The sequence below is a fragment of the Coregonus lavaretus genome, assembly GCF_964263955.1.
Source record: "Coregonus lavaretus genome assembly, chromosome: 3".
NCBI classification, from domain to species: Eukaryota; Metazoa; Chordata; class Actinopteri; order Salmoniformes; family Salmonidae; genus Coregonus; species Coregonus lavaretus.
In genome coordinates this window covers 30,793,602-30,819,323 of record NC_139990.1, presented here as the reverse complement: position 1 = coordinate 30,819,323, position 25,722 = coordinate 30,793,602, and the positions used below count along the sequence as shown (strand labels likewise).

General features: G+C 41.3%; 1 protein-coding gene and 1 long non-coding RNA gene across 2 annotated transcripts; both read left to right on the top strand.

The window, feature by feature from the left end:
• Positions 1 to 10,433: 10,433 nt before the first annotated feature.
• tmem42b (transmembrane protein 42b) lies at positions 10,434 to 12,308 on the top strand (the record flags this gene model as incomplete). Its single annotated transcript, XM_084157275.1, has 3 exons — positions 10,434 to 10,610; positions 11,839 to 11,985; positions 12,177 to 12,308. 3 exons carry the CDS (start codon positions 10,434 to 10,436, stop codon positions 12,306 to 12,308), a joined length of 456 nt encoding a protein of 151 aa, XP_084013401.1.
• Positions 12,309 to 16,583: 4,275 nt separating this feature from the next.
• LOC311115604 lies at positions 16,584 to 17,719 on the top strand. Its single transcript, XR_014611299.1, has 4 exons — positions 16,584 to 16,840; positions 17,163 to 17,266; positions 17,421 to 17,499; positions 17,592 to 17,719. It is a non-coding gene; the product is annotated as an uncharacterized lncRNA (long non-coding RNA).
• Positions 17,720 to 25,722: the final 8,003 nt, after the last annotated feature.

The following is a 25,722-nucleotide window of genomic DNA, read 5'->3' as shown; positions in this document are numbered from 1 at the left end:
TGCATAGCGGAGAAGGTACGGTGGGATTCGAAATGGTTGGTGATCTGTTTGTTAACTTGGCTTTCAAATACTTTCGAAAGGCAGGGCAGGATGGATATAGGTCTGTAACAGTTTGGATCTAGAGTGTCACCCCCTTTGAAGAGGGGGATGACCGCGGCAGATTTCCAATCTCTCGGTATCTCAGACGTTACGAAAGAGAGGTTGAACAGGCTAGTAATAGGGGTTGCGACAATTTCGGCGGCTAATTTTAGAAAGAAAGGGTCCAGATTGTCTAGCCCAGATGATTTGTAGGGGTCCAGATTTTTCAGCTCTTTCAGAACATCAGCTGTCTGAATTTGTGTGAAGGAGAAGCGGGGGAAGGGGCATGGGCAAGTTGCAGCGGAGGGTGCAGAGCTGGTGGCCGGGGTAGTGGTAGCCAGGTGGAAAGCATGGCCAGCCGTAGCAAAATGCTTGTTGAAATTCTCGATTATTGTAGATTTATCGGTGGTGACAGTGTTTCCTAGCCTCAGTGCAGTGGGCAGTTGGGAGGAGGTGCTCTTATTCTCCATGGACTTCACAGTGTCCCAAAACTTTTTGGAGTTAGTGCTACAGGATGCAAATTTCTGTTTGAAAAAACTAGCCTTTGCTTTCCTAACTGATTGTGTATATTGGTTCCTGACTTCCCTGAAAAGTTGCATATCGCGGGGGCTGTTCAATGCTCATGCAGTACGCCACAGGATGTTTTTGTGCTGGTCAAGGGCAGTCAAGTCTGAGGAGAACCTGGGGCTATATCTGTTCTTAGTTCTGAATTTTTTGAACGAGGGATGCTTATTTAAGATTGAGAGGAAAGCACTTTTAAAGAACAACCAGGCATCCTCTACTGACGGAATGAGGTCAATATCCATCCAGGATACCCGGGCCAGATCAATTAGAAAGGCCTGCTCGCTAAAGTGTTTTAGGGAGCGTTTGACAGTGATGAGGGGCCGCGGACCCATTACAGATGCAGGCAATAAGGCAGTGATCGCTGAGATCCTGGTTGAAGACAGCGGAGGTGTATTTAGAGGGTACATTTGTCAGGACGATATCTATGAGGGTGCCCATGTTTACAGATTTAGGGTTGTACCTGGTAGTTTCGTGATAATTTGTGTGAGATTGAGGGCATCTAGTTTAGATTGTAGGTTGGCCGGGGTGTTAAGCATATCCCAGTTTAGGTCACTAGCCTGGACAATTTGTCGGCCAGTCTGCATGGTGTGCTATCGAGCCAGAGCATATCGTATTTTCTGCCGGAATCACTGGACACTAGCGCCGGATCATCACAACTAGCTAGCTGCAACCGAATGGCTGTTGTTGTTGGCTAATTACCATTGCCCCTTAGCAAGCATCAGTTAGCCTTGAGCTAGCCTCGAGCCAGGCCCATCTCCCGGCTATCTACCTCTCTGTCAACCGGACGGGACCTCCTAGTATTGACACGGAGCCCCGCCGATCCAACACGACTGGTCTGCCGACGAAATCGTCTGATGTGGTTTCAACAGGCTTCCCGTTATGACGTCGACCACGAAGATCCATCTGCTAGCCCCGGCCCGCTAGCACACGCAAGCTGCACCTCTTGCTCGCCAGTGCTGTAGCAGCCCCCGAACTACCTCCGAACTCTCCTATTGCTGTTCACCGGACCTTATGATAACTCAGCTATTACAGCTGATGCCTGCTGGACTGTTCCTTTATATGGTACCGCATCCTGTTTATGTTTAGCCTCAGCCCAAACTTTATCGCCATTACCAGCTGTTGTCTTAGCTCTCTCGAATAACACCTGTGATTGCTGTATGCCTCTCTCCCATGTCAATATGCCTTGCTTATTGCTGTTTCGGTTATTTCTTATTGTACTATTTCACTGTAGAGCCCCCAGTCCAGCTCAACCTGCCTTAGATAGCTCCTTTGTCCCACCCTCCATACACGCGGAGACCGACTCAATCGGTGCCTCCAGTGATGCTATCTCTTTCATCGTTACCCAACGCTTAGGTTTACCTCCACTGTACTCATATCTTTCCATATCCTTGTCTGTACATAATGCCCTGTATTTATTCTACAATGCCCGAAATCTGCCCCTTTTTTTCTCTGTACCCAATGCACTAGAAGACCAGTTCTTAAAGCCTTTAGCCTTTAGCCGTATCCTTATTCTACTCCTCCTCTGTTCCTCTGGTGATGTAGAGGTTAGCCCAGGCCCTGTAGCCCCCAGTATCACTCCTACTCCCCAGGCGTTATCATTTGTTGACTTCTGTAACCGTAAAAGCCTTGGTTTCTTGCACGTTAACATCAGAAGCCTCCTCCCTAAGTTTGAGTTATTCACTGCGTTAGCACACTCTGCCAACCCTGATGTTCTAGCAGTGTCTGAATCCTGGCTTAGGAAGGCCACCAAAAATTCAGAAATGTCCATCCCCAACTACAACATTTTCCGTCTTGATAGAACTGCCAAAGGGGGTGGGGTTGCAATCTACTGTAGAGATAGCCTGCAGAGCTCTATCATACTATCCAGGTCTGTGCCCAAACAGTTTGAGCTTCTACTTCTAAAAATCCACCTTTCTAGAAATAAGTTGTGGTGTCGAGACAACGATGCTGATATGTTGTGTTGATAAGAAATCCGTTGACACTGTACTTTGATTATAAAGGTTTATTATATCAAAAGATTTCAGCGTCAATTTACAGACTTTTGCAGAGTCTGGAGAACAACTAACCCAATCTCAAATATGATTATTCTCCCCGTCCTTTGTTGAAAACCTGGTATATATCCTATGTAACATAAGATGGGTGGTTTTAGATAGACCAATCCCTGGCCTCTCACATATCCAAGTGTCCTCTATTTCAGGGGGCCCCTATAGTAATGCTTTCCAGATATTTCAGCAAGGCAGAGTAAAGTTCATTTAACCAACAATATGAAAACCTCAGTAAAAGCAATCTAAATTGTTCAGATACTACATATTTCCCCCCTTCGAGACTAATTAAGTCTCGAAAACAAAAATAATAGGATTATGACAAATAACTATTTTTATTACATCAGGCTTCTTGAGTAACTTTAGCAATAAAACAAAATGTATGGAGAGTAAACACATTTTTATGTAGACACATTTTCATGGAGTGTAAACAAATCGTTATGGAGTGTAAGAGCGAAAAACCTGTCTGGCAGCTTTCTTTCCAAATATCCATCAATCAATCAAGACAGTAAAATTCTCTCACGGCCCCTCTGCCCCAGGCGACCACCTAAGTACTCCAGATCAATTTATAAATCTTTATCAATGCATTTTAAGCTATGATGCAATTGAATACACATGAAAACCTCAGAAAACTAAATACAATCAAAAATTTCCACATTCAGGCTGGTCGACCCATCGGACCCTCCTGTGGATTCTCTCTGTCCCTGCCTAGACCCAATATCCCTAAGCATCCACGAAAAAAAAAAAATACATCTGAGGTCCCCACATGTACCCAACAACAGAAAACATCATTCTTCAAAAAATGTATACAGAAAGAATATGACACAAATTATGTATTACACATGCAAATATGTATATAAATCATTGCAGTGTCGACTTTCAATGCAACGTCGATGATGGAATCTGAACATTTCCACACCTTCCTTGTTCAACTTCCTCCAGTCCATTCATATTGTCCATGTTTGAGTATTTGAATCCCACTCTACACATTCCCCCATATGCTTCTGGAAGAAAAGAAAACACCAACCAGTATCTTTTGCAAAGCAACACATGCAAATTAAAACATCAATATCAACAATAATATAAAAATGATATATAAAATGAATCACATTCCATTTCCCCCCTTTGATTCATAAGAAAGTACTAAATATCATAATAATATGTAAAGAAATGTGAAAAATTATCACACAATCAGATATTCAAAATTTTCTAGAGTTACTTCAACCCTAGTTTTCGTAACATTTTGGTCTGACTTTTTTCCCAATTTTAGAAAAATCTATTTCACTGATTTATCCACAAAACTCTTTCCCACTATCTGAGGATATTTCTATCTGGAAATCCCCACCTGCTTATGACTTCTTTACACAAAAACTTGGCAACCCACTTAGCTTCTTTTCGCTTGGTTGCACAGGCCTCCTGCCAAAGAATGCTGAGTTGCATCCAAAGAACAACATACCTACTGTGAAGCATGGGGGTGGAAACATCATGCTTTGGGGCTGTTTTTCTGCAAAGGGACCAGGACGACTGATCCGTGTAAAGGAAAGAATGAATGGGGCCATGTATCGTGAGATTTTGAGTGAAAACCTCCTTCCATCAGCAAGGGCATTGAAGATGAAACGTGGCTGGGTCTTTCAGCATGACAATGATCCCAAACACACCGCCCGGGCAACGAAGGAGTGGCTTTGTAAGAAGCATTTCAAGGTCCTGGAGTGGCCTAGCCAGTCTCCAGATCTCAACCCCATAGAAAATCTTTGGAGGGAGTTAAAAGTCTGTGTTGCCCAGCGACAGCCCCAAAACATCACTGCTCTAGAGGAGATCTGCATGGAGGAATGGGCCAAAATACCAGCAACAGTGTGTGAAAACCTTGTGAAGACTTACAGAAAACGTTTGCCAACAAAGGGTTTATAACAAAGTATTGAGAAACTTTTGTTATTGACCAAATACTTATTTTCCACCATAATTTGCAAATAAATTCATAAAAAATCCAACAATGTGATTTCCTGGAGAAAAAAAATCTCAATTTGTCTGTCATAGTTGACGTGTACCTATGATGAAAATTACAGGCCTCTCTCATATTTTTAAGTGGGAGAACTTGCACAATTGGTGGCTGACTAAATACTTTTTTTCCCCACTGTATATCTCTAACATAAATCTTATCATAGCATGAGTCGACACACAGCTGAAACACAACAGAGACTTCTTTAATTTTGCGCAAACACACACACTCTCTTTCCCTCACACACACATGAAAAGAATGCATCCATTCATACAGTCCTTAAAAGCATGCTTACATCGCTCCTATTTCCTTTATATTCCTTCCTAAATTTATGCTACCTTGAGTTGCAGATATTCAATGAGAGGCTACTTCGGACATATACTTCGTCAACTATATACCGAGAGGTAACATACAATTGAATGTATATTCTACAATCTCACAGTTCCTTGAACTGACCTGAAAATTCACCTAGTGACTCTCCAGGATTTATGGCCCATCTTAATGATCGCCTCGTTTGAGGGCTTCCGTAGATCAGCGACGTCCTAACAGTATACTTTTTTCCTTAGTTCCTTGTTCCTTATTTCTTCATTCTATTCCTTTTTCCCTTTAATTCTATTCAAGCCAAATTTCCCAGGGCCCAGTGTTATCAATTCGTATAGACACTTTTATCCTGTATTATATTCAACGCAAACAACTTTAGAAATTTAGAACGGATTCTTATCCCACAGCAAATAACAGCAAAGCGCACAAACAAGTTCTTAACGGTGCATCCCCCAACGCACACACAGTCACACGAACTGACCAGCGCCCAAAGTTGTGAGAAAGCTCACCTTATCTGCCGGCCTCTTGAGTGGGAGTCATTTCGCAGCCCATGATGGAACGTTGAAACAGATGCAACACGTCCCAAAATCCTCGTCACCAATTCTCTGTGGTGTCGAGACAACGATGCTGATATGCTGTGTTGATAAGAAATCCGTTGACACTGTACTTTGATTATAAAGGTTTATTATATCAAAAGATTACAGCGTCAATTTACAGACTTTTGCAGAGTCTGGAGAACAACTAACCCAATCTCAAATATGATTATTCTCCCCGTCCTTTGTTGAAAACCTGGTATATATCCTATGTAACATAAGATGGGTGGTTTTAGATAGACCAATCCCTGGCCTCTCACATATCCAAGTGTCCTCTATTTCAGGGGGGCCCTATAGTAATGCTTTCCAGATGTTTCAGTAAGGCAGAGTAATGCTAATTTAACCAACAATATGAAAACCTCAGCCAAAGCTATAACTACAAAGTCTCTCACTGTTGTCGCTTGCTACAGACCCCCCTCAGCCCTGAGCTGTGTCCTGGACACCATATGTGAACTGATTGCCCCCCATCTATCCTCAGATTTCGTACTGCTTGGTGACCTAAACTGGGATATGCTTAACACCCCGGCCAACCTACAATCTAAACTAGATGCCCTCAATCTCACACAAATTATCAACGAAGCTACCAGGTACAACCCTAAATCTGTAAACATGGGCACCCTCATAGATATCATCCTGACTAACTTACCCTCTAAATACACCTCCGCTGTCTTCAACCAGGATCTCAGCGATCGCTGCCTTATTGCCTGCGTCCGTAATGGGTCCGCAACCCCTCATCACTGTCAAACGCTCCCTAAAACACTTTAGCGAGCAGGCCTTTCTAATTGACCTGGCCCGGGTATCCTGGATGGATATTGACCTCATTCCGTCAGTAGAGGATGCCTGGTTGTTCTTTAAAAGTGCCTTCCTCTCAATCTTAAATAAGCATCCCCCATTCAAAAAATTCAGAACTAAGAACAGATATAGCCCCTGGTTCTCCTCAGACTTGACTGCCCTTGACCAGCACAAAAACATCCTGTGGCGTACTGCATTAGCATCGAACAGCCCCCGCGATATGCAACTTTTCAGGGAAGCCAGGAACAAATATACACAATCAGTTAGGAAAGCAAAGGCTAGCTTTTTCAAACAGAAATTTGCATCCTGTAGCACTAACTCCAAAAAGTTTTGGGACACTGTAAAGTCCATGGAGAATAAGAGCACCTCCTCCCAACTGCCCACTGCACTAAGGCTAGGAAACACTGTCACCACCGATAAATCTACAATAATCGAGAATTTCAACAAGCATTTTGCTACGGCTGGCCATGCTTTCCACCTGGCTACCACTACCCCGGCCACCAGCTCTGCACCCTCCGCTGCAACTTGCCCATGCCCCCCGCTTCTCCTTCACACAAATTCAGACAGCTGATGTTCTGAAAGAGCTGAAAAATCTGGACCCCTACAAATCAGCTTGGCTAGACAATCTGGACCCTTTCTTTCTAAAATTTGCTGCCGAAATTGTCGCAACCCCTATTACTAGCCTGTTCAACCTCTCTTTCGTAACGTCTGAGATCCCCAGAGATTGGAAAGCTGCCGCAGTCATCCCCCTCTTCAAAGGGGGTGACACTCTAGATCCAAACTGTTACAGACCTATATCCATCCTGCCCTGCCTTTCGAAAGTATTTGAAAGCCAAGTTAACAAACAGATCACCGACCATTTCGAATCCCACCGTACCTTCTCCACTATGCAATCCGGTTTCCGAGCTGGTCATGGGTGCACCTCAGCCACGCTCAAGGTCCTAAACGATATTATAACCGCGATCGATAAAAGACAGTACTGCGCAGCCGTCTTCATCGACCTGGCCAAGGCTTTCGACTCTGTCAACCACCGCATTCTTATTGGCAGACTAAATAGCCTTGGTTTCTCAAATGACTGCCTCGCCTGGTTCACCAACTACTTCTCAGATAGAGTTCAATGTGTCAAATTGGAGGGCCTGTTGTCTGGACCTCTGGCAGTCTCTATGGGGGTGCCACAGGGATCAATTCTCGGGCCGACTCTATTCTCTGTGTATATCAATGATGTCGCTCGTGCTGTTGGTGACGCTCGGATCCACCTCTATGCGGACGACACCATTTTGTATACATCTGGCCCTTCATTGGACACTGTGTTAACAAACCTCCAAACGAGCTTCAACGCCATACAACACTCCTTCCGTAGCCTCCAACTGCTCTTAAACACTAGTAAAACTAAATGCATGCTCTTCAACCGAACGCTGCTTGCACCCGCCCACCCGACTAGAATCACTACTCTCGGCGGGTCTGACCTAGAGTATGTGGACAACTACAAATACCTAGGTGTCTGTTTAGACTGTAAACTCTCCTTCCAGACTCACATTAAGCATCTCCAATCAAAAGTTAGATCTAGAATCGGCTTCCTATTTCGCAACAAAGCCTCCTTCACTCATGCTGCCAAACATGCCCTCGTAAAACTGACTATCCTACCGATCCTTGACTTCGGCGATGTCATTTACAAAATAGCCTCCAACACAAATTAGATGTAGTCTATCACAGTGCCATCCGTTTTGCCACCAAAGCCCCATATACTACCCACCATTGTGACCTGTACGCTCTTGTTGGCTGGCCCTCACTACATATTCGTCGCCAAACCCACTGGCTCCAGGTCATCTATAAATCACTGCTAGGAAAATCCCTGTCTTATCTTAGCTCACTGGTCACCATAGCAACACCCACCCGTAGTCTGCGCTCCAGCAGGTATATCTCACTGGTCATCCCCAAAGCCAACACCTCCTTTGGCTGCCATTCCTTCCAGTACTCTGCTACCAATGACTGGAATGAACTGCAAAAATCTCTGAAGCTGGAGACTCTCATCTCCCTCACTAACTTTAAGCATCAGTTGTCAGAGCAGCTTACCGATCACTGCATCTGTACACAGCCATTCTGAAATTAGCCCACCCAACTACCTCATCCCCATATTGTTATTTATTTTGCTAATTTGCACCCCAGTATTTCTATTTGCACATCATCTATCATTCCAGTGTTAATACGAAATTGTAACTATTTTCGCACTATGGCCTATTTATTGCCTTACCTCCATAACTTACTACATTCGCACACACTGTATATATATTTTCTGTTATATTTTTGACTTTATGTTTTGTTTACCCCATATGTAACTCTGTGTTGTTGTTTCTATCGCGCTTTATCTTGGCCAGGTCGCAGTTGTAAATGAGAACTTGTTCTCAACTGGCTTACCTGGTTAAAACAAATTACATGACCCTCCGCTGGACTAGATTTAAGAAATACTAAACCCTACCCTTGACTGAAATTGAAAAAGCATGACCCTCCCCATTTTCCTCCAGGTAACCATTCTGTAAATTTTGAACCATCCATTGCAGTCTATGGCTGGAGGAAACTGTGCAGACAAAGTCTGAGCTATCGGATTGGCTAGTGGTAGGCCTATAGGTGCACTTGATTTGCTCTCTGGGCCTGCCGGGTAGGCGGAGTTCTACCTTTAGACACATGAAATGGTTAAAAATTGGAACACTTTGCCTTCCTGGCACTAGGGCTGTTGAATCAAGTGTACCTATCACCAACAGTGATAAATTATTTATTTATTATTATTTTTTTAAAGCAAGGCTTTATCGTTGGGTTTTTTACAGAATTGTTTGGTGATATACTAGGAATTCCTTGGCGATTGCGATCGACTGGTTGGTGACCACTGGCCTAGTCAGATCCCAAATCTAACACACACACAGACACGTGACAGGACTCGAGTGGCCCTGTTACCACAGTAACCTCCTGCCCATAAAGGGGCAGTTGAAAAAAAAATTCGCTGATATTTTGATAAAAAATGTAATGAAATTGAGCAATATACCACATTACTTCTTACTAATACATTTCTTGTTTTTGAAAACATTACAAAGTATGGTCCTACTTATTTTTTTTTAAATGTAGTTATGGCGAAAAAACATTTTGCTGGTAAATAATCTGAGCGGCTGGTAGATGCTATAATCTACCTGCCACAGTGGCTGGTGGACCAAAAAGTTAACTTTAGGCCCTGTTAGCATCGATCCTCCACTCCATCCAACATAACAGATGCACTATGCAGAAATCGCTCTTCCATTTCCTGGTTTCAGTTTATGTGACAAAGCAAGCAAGTATACTGTAGAGAATCCTTGTACCATCTAAACCACTGTGAAATATATTTTCCATAATCTAAAATATTGTATTTTCAGCTGTTTGAAGCTGGTGTACAAAACCAAAAGACGCAAAAACGAAACCTAAGACTGGGAAGCATAGAAACAAAGCACAAAGCACACATCTACTGCTTCTTAGACTATAACTAACATTTCTATGTGAATTTGGTCAGGTTGCTCAAAAAGTTACATATTGCAACTTTAATATAGAGCAGATTAACAAAGTAGTAGGCTATAAGGCTAACCTCGCCTATTGCCTAATGTATGATAATTTTTTGTGATTAAAATAGAACATTTGGCTTTAATATTCTAAATATGATTTAGACTAATTAAAGGCCTATTATGATTCATTAATTGGGTATTGCCTTTGAGAGACTATAACTCACTCATAGACCTATTGATTCCATAGACCTATTGATGAAATAAATTATTATCCAATATCCACGGAATTCCTGAACACGTGATGCTGCTGAAGAAACTACTCATCCCACAATGCTATAAAGCCATGGAGTTCTTTGTCCAACCACGTCGTGCACCTACCCGCTGAGCAAGTATTTTGATTGGTGTGGCTATCTCCGTATGGTTATTGGTAGAAAGTAGCCTGCAGATTAGATTTTACCCCCACATTCAACTCAATACCGCTGTAGGAATGTGATGGATTAGAAAAATATGTGCCTCGGTTGTCAACATGTTCCCCGGCGTTTTCTATGCGCTCCTGGCGGGGTTTCTCGGGGCTGTCGCATCTTCATCTGCAAAACTGTCACTTGGAGCCGATTACCTTAAAGGTGTATGTGAAACGGGGCTACGAACATGGGGAGAGCAGCGGAAATTTAGACAACCGGACGAAACTACCGCGTGTGACTGGGTGAGGAATCGCCGCCGTTTAAGTGCCTGAATTATTAACGTGATGGGATTCGGGTGGCTTTGAATAATGTAAATGTCAATGTGTTAGCATAGCAATTTTGTGTTAGCATAGCAATTCGTCCGCGAAAAGAGAAGTTGCGGTTTTCCAGTGATGCGTTTGGGGCTCCTGATTCCAGCTCGTGCGCTCAGCATCTCGCTCTGCTGGACAGGCGCATGCTGTGTGTCAAGATCGTGTCGTATCCGCGTGCTTCAACGACATTGCAGCTCGTGCAACCTAGTGCAGTGTTACATCATATATTTTTGTGTTAAAGCAAGATATGTTCTTATATGTTGCGTATCATTTTATTCTAGTGGCCGAATGTGATCCTGGTTTAACATATGGGCAATTTTCCATTCAATGTCAATACCATATTGTAATTAGGCTGCTTGAAATGACCTTCATAACGTTTGCACGTGGTGACTGACATGATTTTATGTTTGAGTTATCAGCCATATTATTTATTTATATAGCCGTCAGATATAATTTTTTTTACATACATTTACATATCAAGATAAATAACTAAATTAGGCCCCAAATCCCTGGAATGGAGCTCAACTATTTGATGTGACTCATTTGCAAAATAACATTGTTTTCATTCATATAGACCACTTCCAAGTACAAGACACACCGACGTCACGCACAGATGCATGATACTCTTGGAGGCAGTAAAAAGCCATCACCATCTGTGCCCATTCAACATTGCCTAGATTTACGTTTTTATTACTTCTAAACAAAATAACATTTTGGGGTTCTCATAGGCTTACAATGATGTTTAGATTCTGGCTTGAACAGTCGCAAAGATTATATTTGGTTGTGATCTTTGCAAATTAAATATTTTGGATGCAGCAGTTGTTAGCTAGAATGGTAACACTCATTGAAATAGGCTGTAGCAAAAGCTAACCAAAGAGCCATTTTACTGGTTGAAGTTGAAGTGTTTTTTAAAGTAAAATGCAGTTGATTTGCGATGATGACACAAACATTATATTAAGCAGGACATTCATACGAGCCTTAAAATCCAATTATAATCCAAAAGTAGTGTGAAATGCACTCATAAGCAACATGTAAATAGAGGCTTTTTTTGCTGGCGTTCTATAAGAACTCCCCCTTGTTCTGCCACCAACTTGCTCACATCGCCCTAGTGCGGCCAATGTTTGCAAACACAGAAAGGGGTCTATTGTGTTTGTTTCAGCTACACATCCCACTGAGGCTTCTGTGTGGGGGGCTGCTCTTCACCTGTAATGCTGTGATGTGGACATTCCTCGCTAAGGCTCTCAGGTACTCTTCCTCCTCCACCCAAACCACTGTGACCACCACTGCTTCCAACTTCATATGTTCCGTAAGTACATATTTCCCTGTGGAAAATACACTTACAATTATTTAAATAATGTATAGGCCTAATAGTCTACAGGTGTAGGGTTTGAATTAATAAATGTAACACAGATTTTCTGTTTTAAGTGCTGTCAATAATACAGAGAAATAAGTGTAATGACTGGTGCACTAAATTTAAATACCTGTATTTTGCCACAGGCCTTTTTGGGGCAGCTTATCTTCGGGGAGACCCAGATTGCGTTGTGGTGGGTGGGAATCTCCCTCACGTTCTCTGGCCTCCTGGTACTTCAGAGGGCGGCGCCCAACGACCGAGCCAGGAAGGACGAATAACAACCGGTTGGAAGGGACAACTAAATAACTGATATAGAAAGAAACCAGAAATGCAACCTATAGCCTACTATCTGTGACAAACAATATTATTTCTACAGTGAATGGCAACTTTGGAAGGTAAAGCACTCACGTGAAAACATACCATGTAAGGAACATACAGTGATTTTTTTGTTTGAAACACTGACATCATCAGCAATGTGTGCATGACATCAATACTACACCATGCTACAGATCACAAAAGCTGTATTTTGCTCACATATCCTAAGATGACACTCACTGTAAACTTCCACACCAACATTGCATTATTGCATGTTCAAGGTGATGTGTGAATGGAAGTGGTCTCACAAATGCTGCTACTGCTAGATATACGCAAATACAGCAAACACATTGATATTCTCAGAGTTTATTACTGTATCATACATGATGTGGCTCAGAATACACATCATGGCCTTGTTAGGAACTTCTCAGTTGTATCATGTTTATAGCCTCATATCTTGAGGACTTGGCCGTTACAGTGTTTTGACATGTTTTGTGAATTCTGGGGAGGTTTGGCCTTGCCTGCCTTTATAGCAAATGTCTAACAGAAAGTTCCTAACAAGGTCTAAACCCAAATAAGTCAAACCAAAGTACACAAATATGTTGATCCTGCCTTTTACCCACTGTAACCACAGCAGTGGCTCTGTCAATGCATTGTGAAGTCAAACTGCTAAGTGGCCCAAAGAATCATAGTGACCTCAGCTGCCTGTAAAGTGATACTGTCTAGTTCACTCCAAAATCTAAATTTGTCAGACATATTCAAACCTCAAAAGTGGTCTAATGTCAAGATGAGACAAACTCGGAAAGGATAGGCACAGTCTAATTTCATCTTTTTTAGATGGTGCCTGTCTTTCCAATTCATTTGGAGTTGAGGCACAGTGCTGGATCTACACAGCAGACGGCCTTGACATTAGCCGACGTCTGACCCCAACTCAAATTTTGGAGTGAACTATCCCTTATTCCCTTTGGCAGAAGAGACTCATTTGATTTAATTCTGACCTAATGGGGTGCCCAAACAACAGTTACTCCAATGTCTGGCCTTTTAATTGAGTGTCACCAGCTGTTTGTCTTCCAGCTGTAGGCCTGTATCATCAACAATGTCTATCCTAGTTTTCCATTGCAATTCAAATCAGTTTGAGGTTATCCTCGGGGTAAGGGAGCCATCAGGTAGCACAGTCCCTCGCTCTGCATCTTCCAAGACTTCCAAAGGGTCAAATGTTGCTGTGGGGTTTCTAACCCACCTACTGAAAGTAGTGTTTATTACTAGCATGCTTGTCCTCCAAGAGTGTACTTGCCTGATATTCCTTAACACTGTGATGTACTATTGTGGAAATTGGCTTTTTGCGTAATACTGACAACAAACGTTACTATAGACTAGAGTTTGACTTTACGATACGATCACACTTTGCTGTTAAAAAAAATAATACATATCATATGCATGCAACAACCAATGGTAGCTACCGGTATTCTGACTGTAGCTACTAGACGATGATATGTCTCTATAAATGCAGAAGAATGCACACTATGAAATCAGCTCTCCTTCCAGTTACAGTACATTACAGACTGCAGGTTTTGTATGTAATGTAATCTACTTCCCTGGCAATGTGACTATCTATGCTATTGAATCAGGGTGGGAGACATTGGTGCTGACATTTCTCCTGTGATCTTCAGTCAGTCTAAACTGAGGATAAACATCTACCTGTGAAGCCACTGTCACTAAGGGCAAGAGAAATCAATGCATTAGAATAGTGGTTTCATTAAATGTTTCTTTTATCGCCAGCCCCTGAATGGGACACGTTTGTTTTAACCATTATACTGTAGATATTGATATCATATGATAAACTGTAGAGATTTGTTTGGGAGGTGCAAATGACTGACCTGATAAGATGTGTGTTCCAGATTAGTGCAGCACTGGGGCCCTACTAGGGGGATAAGGAAAGGCAATGTATTATAAACAAAAATGCATTATTAAAAGAGTCCTTGAAATGGTTACTTGGACAATCCACCTCCCCATCCTTTGAATATGTTGCTTGGCTCTTAGTAAATGGTGTATGATAAGGGAGGAAGTCTCAGAAAATGGCTGTTAGCCAATATAATTTGATTGTCACACACAGACACAGCAGCAGTATGTGCTAACTGTTAGTCATCACTTCTTGGACAACATGGGGAGAGAGAAACAGGTGTTTGGGCAGACTTCAATCTCTTTGTCTGCGCTGGTAAGAAATATGAACCATTCATATCTAGTCTAATATAACTTATTTTAAACGAACATTTGTAAGTGTAAATATTTTCTATTTACAGAAAATATTATGGACATGTGTAAGCGCTCATCCAAATATGAGATGGTGCACAATGTTGAATAAACCTCTCATCTAGGAAAGTGAACTGCTGTTATTTGTTCATTCATTATTCTAAATGACTCATCTAAAACTCCAAGAGACTCATCTAAAATTAAACTACCGTCAATGGAAAGAGATACACATACAGGCAGAATTTCTAAGGTTACAAGTCCAGTAAATTTCTCAGATTAGCTAATAAATTGATTGTCAAATAAAATAAAATTGTATTTGTCAAATGCGCCGAATACAACAGTGAAATGCTTACTTTCAAGACCTTAACCAACAATGCAGTTCAAGAAATAGAGTTAAGAAAATATTTACTAAATAAACTAAAGTAAAAAATAAAAAGTAACACAATAAAATAACAATAACGAGGCTATATACAGGAGGTACCAGTACCGAGTCAATGTGCAGGGGTACAGGTCGGTCGAGGTAATTTGTACATGTAGGTAGGGGTAAAGTGACTATGCATAGATAATAGGGGTGTAACGATCCATCTACTACATCGATGTATCGATTTATATTCCTATGATCCAACTACATCGATCTGTGCTCGGCGAGTTGGCCTTTTGGACAACATATATGGATCTAACATCGTTTTAAAATGTAATAAATCGATTGTATCGATACTAGGAAATAACCCATTGGATTTAAGCACGTCAGACTTTATATGGATGTTTTTTCTTAGCACTTTTAATGATAAAGGCTTTAAACATTACTCGATTCAGTCTGCCTATCCGTGACGTCATCGCGCCAACAGCAGCGCAAAGACAACCAAACATAGCATGGCGAACTACAGAGGAGAAGCCGACGAGCGAGAAATTATCAAGCCACCATTGCGGTCCAGTGTGTGGAAACACTTTGGCTTTTGCAAAGACGGAGATGTTCTAAATAAGTCGCTCGCTGTTTGTAGGATATGTAAAGGTCAAGTAAAGTACAACGGCAACACGACAAATCTCTCCAACCACCTACTAAGGCGCCATGGGATTTCACACAACACCGACCGTCCAGGCACCTCTTGCAGCGTTCCCGCTGCTACAGCAGCGAAAGGTAAAGTCAACTCTGCAGAAGCCTCAGGTCTCGCCTGCATGTTTAGTCAGAGACTAGGCCAAAACTCAGCTCGGGCGAAAAACATCACGGCAACAATTGCCAAGTTTATCTGCAAAGACATGCGACCCTACAGTGTGGTTGAAAATCCGGGATTCCATGAAATGATTCAAACATTGGAGCCAAGGTACACAATACCAAGCCGACCACACTTCTCAGAAAAGGTTATTCCTGCATTGTACGAAAGTACTAAGAATGATGTGAAGCTGTCGCTTTCTCAAGCTGAACGAGTAGCGATAACGACAGATGGCTGGACGTCATGCTCAAATCAAGGGTATGTGACAATTACCTCTCATCACATTGATCCGGAGTGGAAAATGAAGACCTTTGTTCTGCTAACCAGAGTTTTAAATGAAGCCCATACTGGTAAAAATATTGGCGCGTTACTGCGTGAAGCCTGCATGGAGTGGAAAATCTACGACAAGAATCCTGCCATCGTCACAGATAACGCCAGGAATATGATTGTGGCCGGTGCAGAAGCCCAGTTCAGTCCACACATTACCTGCTTCGCACATACACTCAACCTTGCCTCGCAGAAGGGTTTGGGGGTGGACCGTGCTTCCAGGTTGTTGGGGAAAGTGCGAAATATTGTTGGATATTTTCACCGCAGCCCGATTGCATGTCACGCCCTAGAGGAAAAACAAACCCTGATGGATTTACCAAAACATAAACTGATCCAAGACATAATCACCAGATGGAACAGTTCATTCGAAATGCTTGAACGTTTTTTGGAACAACAGCCAGCTATAATGGCAACTCTGATGTCCAAGGATCTACGAAAGAGGGTCACAGATGTAGGCACGCTGAGTGAGAGTGATATTGCCAACATGGATGACATTGTTCAGTTGATGGGTCCTGTCAAAATGGCAACCACTGTGATGTGTGAAGAAGACCAGCCAACTCTCTCTGTAATTGCTCCTCTTCAAGCAAAACTGCTGAAACACCTACAGCCATGCGAAGACGACTCAACCCTGGTTGCAGAGATTAAGAGGGTGATGGCCAGTGACCTCTCCACACGCTACAGAGGCACCCAAGATGCTCTCAACATAGGTAATTAATTTGGAGTCTTAATTAAAATCAACTTGGTTAATATTTTAGGTTATTAGACTGTATTAATTTGTAAAATGCCACACCTTTGCGTTTTCAAGTTTGAATTTGAGTTGTTTTTTCATATGGAAAAGTAAACAAGATATCTGCAATACAATTCTTAGTTCATGGTGGCTTTACATCATCACTGTGCCACATTTCTTTTAAACATACTAAAGTTTAATCTTCTGATTATTTTGTGTATGAGGAGGTGGTCATCACTTGCAATTTCAGGTCAACTTAATTTAATAATGCAATGAATGCAATATTCTTGTTCTTTAAACAGCATCAGCGTTGGACCCGCGATTTAAAGAACTGCCCTACCTGGAAAAAGAGGACAGAGAACAGGTCTACACAAAACTGGTTTTTGAGGCAGAAGTGTCCCACCAGGTAACTCTTCTCTCCTCTTTCCTCTGCTCTTTTCTCTTCTCCCCTTTCATTTGTCCTCTCTCAAATCTCATCTGTTCTTTATCTTCCTCTAAATGTATGTGTGCAGTATTACAGAGCAGAAATTTGAACAGTTCACACATTCTTACATCAATAGATGCAAGCAATGGGAAATCAGGAGGAAGACGAGGGAAGCTCAAGCACAAAGCTGTCAGGATTCAATGAAGAGACCACAGGTGTGTTTCATGTGATACCAATAAAAGATTGTTGTTGTTTTGTATTAATGAGAAACATGACTATATTTTGAAATATATTTCTTATATTGTAGCTCCAAATGAGTCACCTCCTTGTAAGAAGAAAGCCTTAGATGCGCTGTTTGGCGATTCCTTCACCCAAAGAGAAAGAAAATCCACAAGCGAGACAGCCAGAGCAGAGGTGTTAAAGTACCGAGCAAAAGATGCGTTGCCTTTGACTGAAAATGCCATGAAGTGGTGGAGATCTCAGGAGAAAGAGCTACCTGTACTTTCCACCCTTGCTAAACGGTACCTGTGCATTCCAGGCACCAGTGTGCCAGCAGAACGAGTTTTTAGTACTGCTGGCGACATAGTGAACGCACAGAGAAGTGTTCTGCAGCCAGATCATGTTGATCAGTTGATATTTTTGAAAAAAAATCTGTAGTCATTGAAGAGTAGCCTAGTAGGTTACACTTGATCTTTTGTTGAATATTGTTTGTTTATTAAAATGAGAGTAGTAGCAGGTTCATCCACTGCTCATTCAACCTGAAGAAATGTTGGTTGCACTTTATTTTTGATATTAATACTGTATTTGTATTGTAATGTTGAAAAACTAAAGCAGAAGTAGCAGGTAAACCTACTGTTAATTCAACCTGAAGAGATGTTGGTTGCACTTTATTTTTGATATTAATACTGTATTTGTATTGTAATGTTGAAAAACAAAAGCAGAAGTAGCAGGTAAACCTACTCTTTATTCAACCTGAAGAGATATTGGTTGCACTTTATTTTTTATATTAATATTGTAATATTTTTATGTTGAAAAACAAAAGCAGAAGTAGCAGGTAAACCTACTGTTAATTCAACCTGAAGAGATGTTGGTTGCACTTTATTTTTGATATTAATATTGTAATATTTTTATGTTGAAAAACAAAAGCAGAAGTAGCAGGTAAACCTACTGTTGAAATGTTGGTTGCACTTACTGTACTTTTATTGAAAATGTATTGAATATTGAAAATGAGATCAGACAATTTTAACTTCCTGTTAATTCAACCTAAAGTGTTGTTTGCACTTTATTCAAATAAAATGTGAATGCATTTGCCATTCATTGTTGTTTACTTGTTTATTTATATTCATAATTAATTGATACCTGATTCCATTACAAGAAACAGGAATCTAGGAAACTTCACCTGCACTGTCCAGTATCCAGGTATTTATTTCAGTCACACTGGTTGAATTTTTGGCTAAAAGGTTACTGAATCGATTTCAAGTCACTGAATCGTTTCGGATCGTATCGTTCTAAATGAACCAATATCGTCCTTGAATCGTATCGACAACCACGAATCGTGATACAAATCGAATCGTTGTTAAAACGAATCGTTACACCCCTAGTTTACACTGATACGTTCTCATACTTACAGCTATACATACTCACACTTTCATACTCACATTCACACACGAACCCCACCTTCAACAGGTCTGATCACATACAAGGCCCCTGGATAGGCAATCGAGTAGGCTACTTCCATACATCAAACTAGATGTAGCTCCGGCGCTGATGTGCTCTGGCATTTGCAGGACAGAGCGTACTCACCAATTCTTTCCCTCTCACTGTTTATTCTCTTCCCCTGTCCCCCTTGCGCCTTATCGCTCTATATTTGTATCTGTTTATGCAACCTATCTTCCTTGGCCATGCATGTATGTGATAGAGACAGAGATACTAATACTTTATGGGAATTAACCCTGTTCTTAGAATCAGCACTGTAGAACATAGCGTGTATAATAAGTATAGTGTTAATTGCAGTGTAGCCTAGGTTGCCTCTGGCTATGAATGTTTCTGTACTTGTATCAGTACATTTTTGGCTAATAACATAGACCTAACAATTATTGTAAATGTGTGTTTACCTTGTGTTATAATAACCTATTTTCAATATAAATGATAGGACTGACTGAAAAGCTGACTTCCTCCATTATAGGCTCCTGGTTGTAATTATTACATGTGTAAGCCCACAACAGCATTGCTGTTAGATAGCTTCATTTATTTAGTTAGCTATACGAAATTAATAATAGCCTAAAACTTATATTAGCTGTATGGCTAGCTTTATTCAAAATAGCAGAACATACCTGCCAGGCGACAAGTCAGCTCTCCCGCGCTGCCTCTCTTTACGCGAAAATCGTCATGCAGACTTGTGCCCTCATGGAGATTCCGTGCAGTGGATAATTAATACTGAGGTATTAATTTGTGATACTTCACTAGGCTAAAACAAGGTTTACTCGTTCATTCGTGTCGGTCAACCACTGAAAACATAAATGTGTCAAACTTTGTCTGCCTCTTCTTATCCATTTGGTGGAATTTCAACCATGCTCCGTCTTCTCTGCTTCCCACCCCTCCTCGTGCACTTCTCCAATCCTCCCTCTCAGTCTCACAACAAGAGGATAATGCTAGTGTCTCGTTTCCCCTAGCAACCAGTTGCTATAGGAATATTCCTTAGTAATTCAAAGTGTTGATGATGATGATGAAGAGTCCAGATGTATGACCACGATAGTTAGATTAGGCTAGTTATTCAATCAAACACATTTATTTTACAATTATAGACCCCTAACCTAGGAAGAAATGTGTCTCTTATAAACGTCTGTGTGCAGTTACAGGTAGCATACTCCAAAAACTAGAGAAAATTCGACAAAAAATATATTAAATCCACCTTTTGCACAGTCCTCGGCATTTTAGCTGTGCACATCTCACATTTCCCAACACCGTTGCAGTAACTAGTCGTTTCTATGCGAAGCGGCTGCGGCCGCTTGTAGAAGTAGCCTTAATGACAGCACTTCCCACAGTGCGACCAAAAGAAAGATCTACACATATGAAAGCGGTATTTATCGCTCAATACAAAAAGTGGATTTAATATTTTTCTGAATATTCTCTGTTTTTTGGAGTTCCACCTGCAACTGCACACAGATGTTCATAAGAGACAAGTTTCTTCCGAATCGAGAACAAAGAAAGTATCGCCAAGGTTTGTAAAAAAATATCCTGATTATGGTAAACAGCAGCCTATGCAAGATCTCAGATGAGCTTTAGCTCTGCCACTGAGGTTCGTGTTTACATGGCTATCTAGCAGTAATGTTGGAGGCTACTGGCTTTGATCCAGTTAGTCTACTGGGAGGAGAAGATTTGTCTTTCCCCAGGATACCCTTGCTTGTGGAGATAATGCTAGCAACCGAATGCTTTAATAAAGGATGAAGGTATAGTAGACCCAAGTAGCCTATTGTAAACTGTAACACATCTCACAATTAGAGTAACATGCAATTTTATCATTGGGGACATCACACTTTGTGTTATAGAGTATAGACTGTTGGGTTTAACAACATTTCCAAAACACCATACCTGATCATAGGCTTTTGTTTTGAAATGTGTATGCCAGTAATGTTAATTTTATCACCAGCACTTTTGGAACCATAGCACCACTGTAGCTATATAATCCAACCACCTTGACTGATGACTGTCAATTCCTGCTGGAAGTTTCTAACTTTCACAGACTAACCAACCTTTTCTAACTTTCACAGACTGACCAAACTTTTTTCACAAACGTTTTTAGAGTAAGATTGTTGGTCATGAAGATGTCCCTTTCCTAAAATAGTGTAGCAAACGAGTGGCGGGGAAGCGAACACAGGTTACATGCGTGAAAGGCACACACCCTACGCATCGCTCCAACAGATTTAACCCACTTGGTCAGAATTGTAATGTGGCTCACTGTATTAGCGAGGATCACTACACCGTTTCGACCACTTTGACCACCAATATGCAGCCTACAGTTTTTTAGAGACAATAGATTTGTGGGAGTCCTTCGTAATTAAAACACTAACCAGCCGTAACATACGCATTCGATTTCTATTGTCTGCCATTTTCTTTTAGCCTCTGATTACTTTTATCTCCTAATGAAGATTTGTGTTGGTGTACTGGTTTTCCTCAACAGCCACCCTCTTTGGATGTATTATTGTTGCCGGCTGTACAGCCAGAGCTTGTGTGCTCGCCCAGGGTTTCAATTTTAGTCTATTTTAGGATTAGGGTTATGTCATGAAACGTGGGCTACTAGGCCTACATTATAAATATGACACAATCAGCATTTCACTTTGGATATGAATAATCCAAATTATCAATCAGTTATCAAAACGCTCAGATATAACCACCAGGGCAGGAGGGCGAAGAGATGAGAAGAGTAGGCTATCTCAGCTGATTTATGCAGGAGATTTAAAATAATAATGTAAAACATATCTGTAGGCTTTTTAGTAACTATTTGAATGATGTTTTAGTCCAATGCATGTTGGTTGAACGCTTTGACACCTTGAACGTGAAAGTGAGTGGTTCAGTGAGTGTCTCCGCCTAGAACATCACAGAGCTGATGAACGCAGCAACGTTCTTTTTCAGAACCATGGCGAGCGCATTGTGACGCTGTCCCTTCTACTCCTACTCAGAGCCATAGATACAGTATTTTCTAAATGGTTATACTCCTACTGTTCTCTAAACAATGGTTTCATAGTTTACAATTGTATAAACTCCCAAATCATGCTCAAAATTCAATTTAATTGATGTCACTGTTGAGTGTTTTTTAATCAGTTTGATAAACATGTTTATCCCATTGTGACATAGCCAACCATGACTTATGGAAGACTTTGACGTATTAATGGTCCCTATAAAACCCTGTAATTCTAAGAAAGAATTGTCAGATGGTTTTGAACTCAGTCAAAATCACTGCAGTATGTAGAGCGATAATGAGTAGGTCAATGTTCAGTCGTTTGTTGAAAGCGACCCCGCTGAGATTCCTCCGCGAGAGGTCGCTTCTGTGTGCAGCGGACCTGTTGTTTGCGACCGGTTCGCCAGTCTACTTTTATAATAATAATATGCCATTTAGCAGACGCTTTTATCCAAAGCGACTTACAGTCATGCGTGCATACATTTTTTTTGTGTATGGGTGGTCCCGGGGATCGAACCCACTACCTTGGCGTTACAAGCCCCGTGCTCTACCAGCTGAGCTACAGAGGACCACATATAGCAAATATTACGGTATCGGTGAGGATGCACTGGCCACCGTGGAGAGCGTGGACCGTGTTGTCACGGTTGAGGAGGGTAAGTTTACATATTTGACAATGTCTAAATAGTAATAGTCCCAAATGCCACCCAATACCCTATTTCTTATTTTGACCAGGACCCATAGTTCTATGGTTAAAAGGCGCTGGTCAAAAGTAGTGCACTAAATAGGGAATAGGGTGTCATTTAGGTAGCAATCATGGTGATGACATTTTTTACAGTGTAGCCCTAGATTAACAACAACAAACAAACTTGCTCCTTTGAAACCAAACCGTTGCTTTAGGTTTAATTGAACATGTTGGTACATTATGCAGACACATAAATACATTTGATGTCATACAATATAAAACACAAGTAAATATATGATCAGCCTAACTTCATGGACAGATGTCTAGTGTCTTGTAGCTAGTATTTATTAAACTTAGAGAAAACAATCCTTTATTGTTTTTCATAAAGATAATGAGCCCACCCTGGACCAGGAGGACCCAGTCCTTGTTCAGGTAAGAATGCTGCAGGCCTATCAATAGCTTGGGTGCCAGTCTTTCTGCTCTCTTGCCAATTCCATCGTGGCAATATGATATTGGCATCACAATCCCATAAGGAGTGGACAGAGAGCTGAAACAGACTGGCACCCAGATTATAACAATACTGCTTCATTAGCAGGATTGGTTCAATAACAATCTGTCATTCAAACTGTCATTTTACTGACTGATAAATTGATCCTGATTTTCTTCCTTAGTATGTGGTTGAGGAGGTTGGGCACCGGCCCTGTCTGGCTTTAATCCCTTGGTCTGGACCTCTGTGGGTTCCCAGCTCTGTAAGTCCATCCATTCTGATACTCTTTGGTCTTCTCTCTGGTCTTAAAACTGGTTTATGTACTTTAAACATAAACATGACGTTTTCTGAAGAACAATATGGAAATACATTTCTGTAAACATATTCCCTATTTTTTATAACTGCAGCCAACATATTACCTTACCCATGCTGGGAGGATGCTGGTGAGAGAGCTGGCAGTGTTAAACACGCAGGTAACCATGCAGATTATTGGACAAAGCTCATCTGATCTAATAGGCAGGATTACCTTCAGTATCCACTACGGTAGTGAAACACTTTGATGTTCGTTCCCTCATTTTCTCACAGATATTCACAGCGGAGCAGCCCATTTTCATCTGTTTCACTCCTGCTAGGAGGATGGTATGGAATGAACTGTCCTCTCAAAATGAACAGGTAGCCATTCATATGCAGGTACCTCAGATGTTTCCTTAACCTTTCAACACAGACCTGTGTAGCGTCTCAGAATCTATCATGCAGTAGCCTCCTCTTGTGATCCTCCCTATAGCAGTCTGTCAGACCTATAGGCTACCTGTCTATCATTCAAACTGACTTTTAATTTGATCCTGTCTTGTTCCTTAGTATGTGGATGAGGAGGTTGGGCAGCGGACCTGTCTGGCTTTAATCCCTTGGTCTGGTCCTCTGTGGGTTCCCAGCTCTGTAAGTCCATCCATTCTGATACTCTTTGGTCTTTAGACTGGTTTATGTAACTTAAACATAAACATGATGCTTTCTGTAGAACAATATGAAAATACATTTCTGTAAACATATTCCCTATTTTTGTAATAGTCTGTAACACTGCAGCCAACTTATTACCTTACCCATGCTGGACGGATGCTGGTGAGAGAGCTGGCAGTGTTAAACACACAGGTAACCATGCAGATTATTGGACAAAGCTCATTTTATCTAATTGGCAGGATTACCTTCAGTATCTACTATGGTAGTGGGATACTTTGATGCCCTTAAAACTGTTCCCTCATTTTCTTACAGATTTGCAAGATTGAGCAGCACATTTTCATCTCTCGTGCTGGCATGATGGTATTGGATGAACTGTCCTCTCAGCTTGAAGAGGTAGCCATTCATCTGCAGGTACTTCAGACATGTTCTTAACATTTATATCAGACCTGTGTATTTCAACTATTATCATTGCAGTGGCCTCCTCTTGCAATCTTCCCTATGCCAATATTTTACTCCTATACAGTACCAGTCTATCATTCAAACTGACTCTTAAATTGATCCTGTCTTGTTCCTTAGTACGTGGATGAGGAGGTTCGGCAGCAGCCCTGTCTGGCTTTAATCCCTTGGTCTGGACCTCTGTGGGTTTCAAACGCTGTAAGTCCATCCATTCTGATACTCTCTGGTCTTTAGGGGGGCTTAAACATAAACATAACTTTTTCTAAAAGAAACTTCTGGAAATACATTTCTGTAAACATATTCCCTTTTTTTATAGCCTGTCAAACTGCAGCCAATTTATTATCTTACCCACGCTGGGAGGATGCTGGTGAGAGAGATGGCAATGTTAAACACACAGGTAACCATTCAGATTATTAACCATTACTCATCTGATCTAATAGGGATAATTACCTTCAGTATCCACTAGTAGAATACTTTGATATCTTTAAAGCTGTTCCCTCATTTTCTCAGATTTTCTCAATGGAGCAGGCCATTATCATCAGTTTCACTCCTGCTAGGAGGATGGTATGGGAGGAACTGTCCTCTCAAAATGAACAGGTAACCATTCATAGGCAGGTACCTCAGATGTTTCCTTAACCTTTGAACACAGACATGTGTATTTCAACTGCCAATTGTCTTAGAATCTATCATGCAGTGGCCTCCTCTTGCGATCCTCCCTATTCCAGTCTGTCAGTCCTATAGGCTACCTGTCTATCATTCAAACTGACTCTTAATTTAATCCTGTCTTGTTCCTTAGTATGTGGATGAGGAGGTTGGGCACCGGTCCTGTCTGGCTTTAATCCCTTGGTCTGGACCCTTGTGTGTTCCTATCTTTGTGAGTCTATCCATTCTGATACTCTCTGGTCTTTAGAGGATATTAAAGATTAACATCAAGTCACTAGTTTTCTATAAAACCACATAATGAAAAAACATATTCCCTTGTCTTCATAGCCTGTCTTCTCCAAGGCCAAACCAGTCTACTACCTCACTCGTGCTGGGAGAATGCTGGTAACAGAGCTTGCAGTGTTAAACACACAGGTAACCAAACACATTATTAACCAAAGCTCATCTGATCTTATAGGGAGAATTTACTTTACCCTGTTCCCTTTTTTTTCACAGACTTCCAAATTGGTTATTGAGGA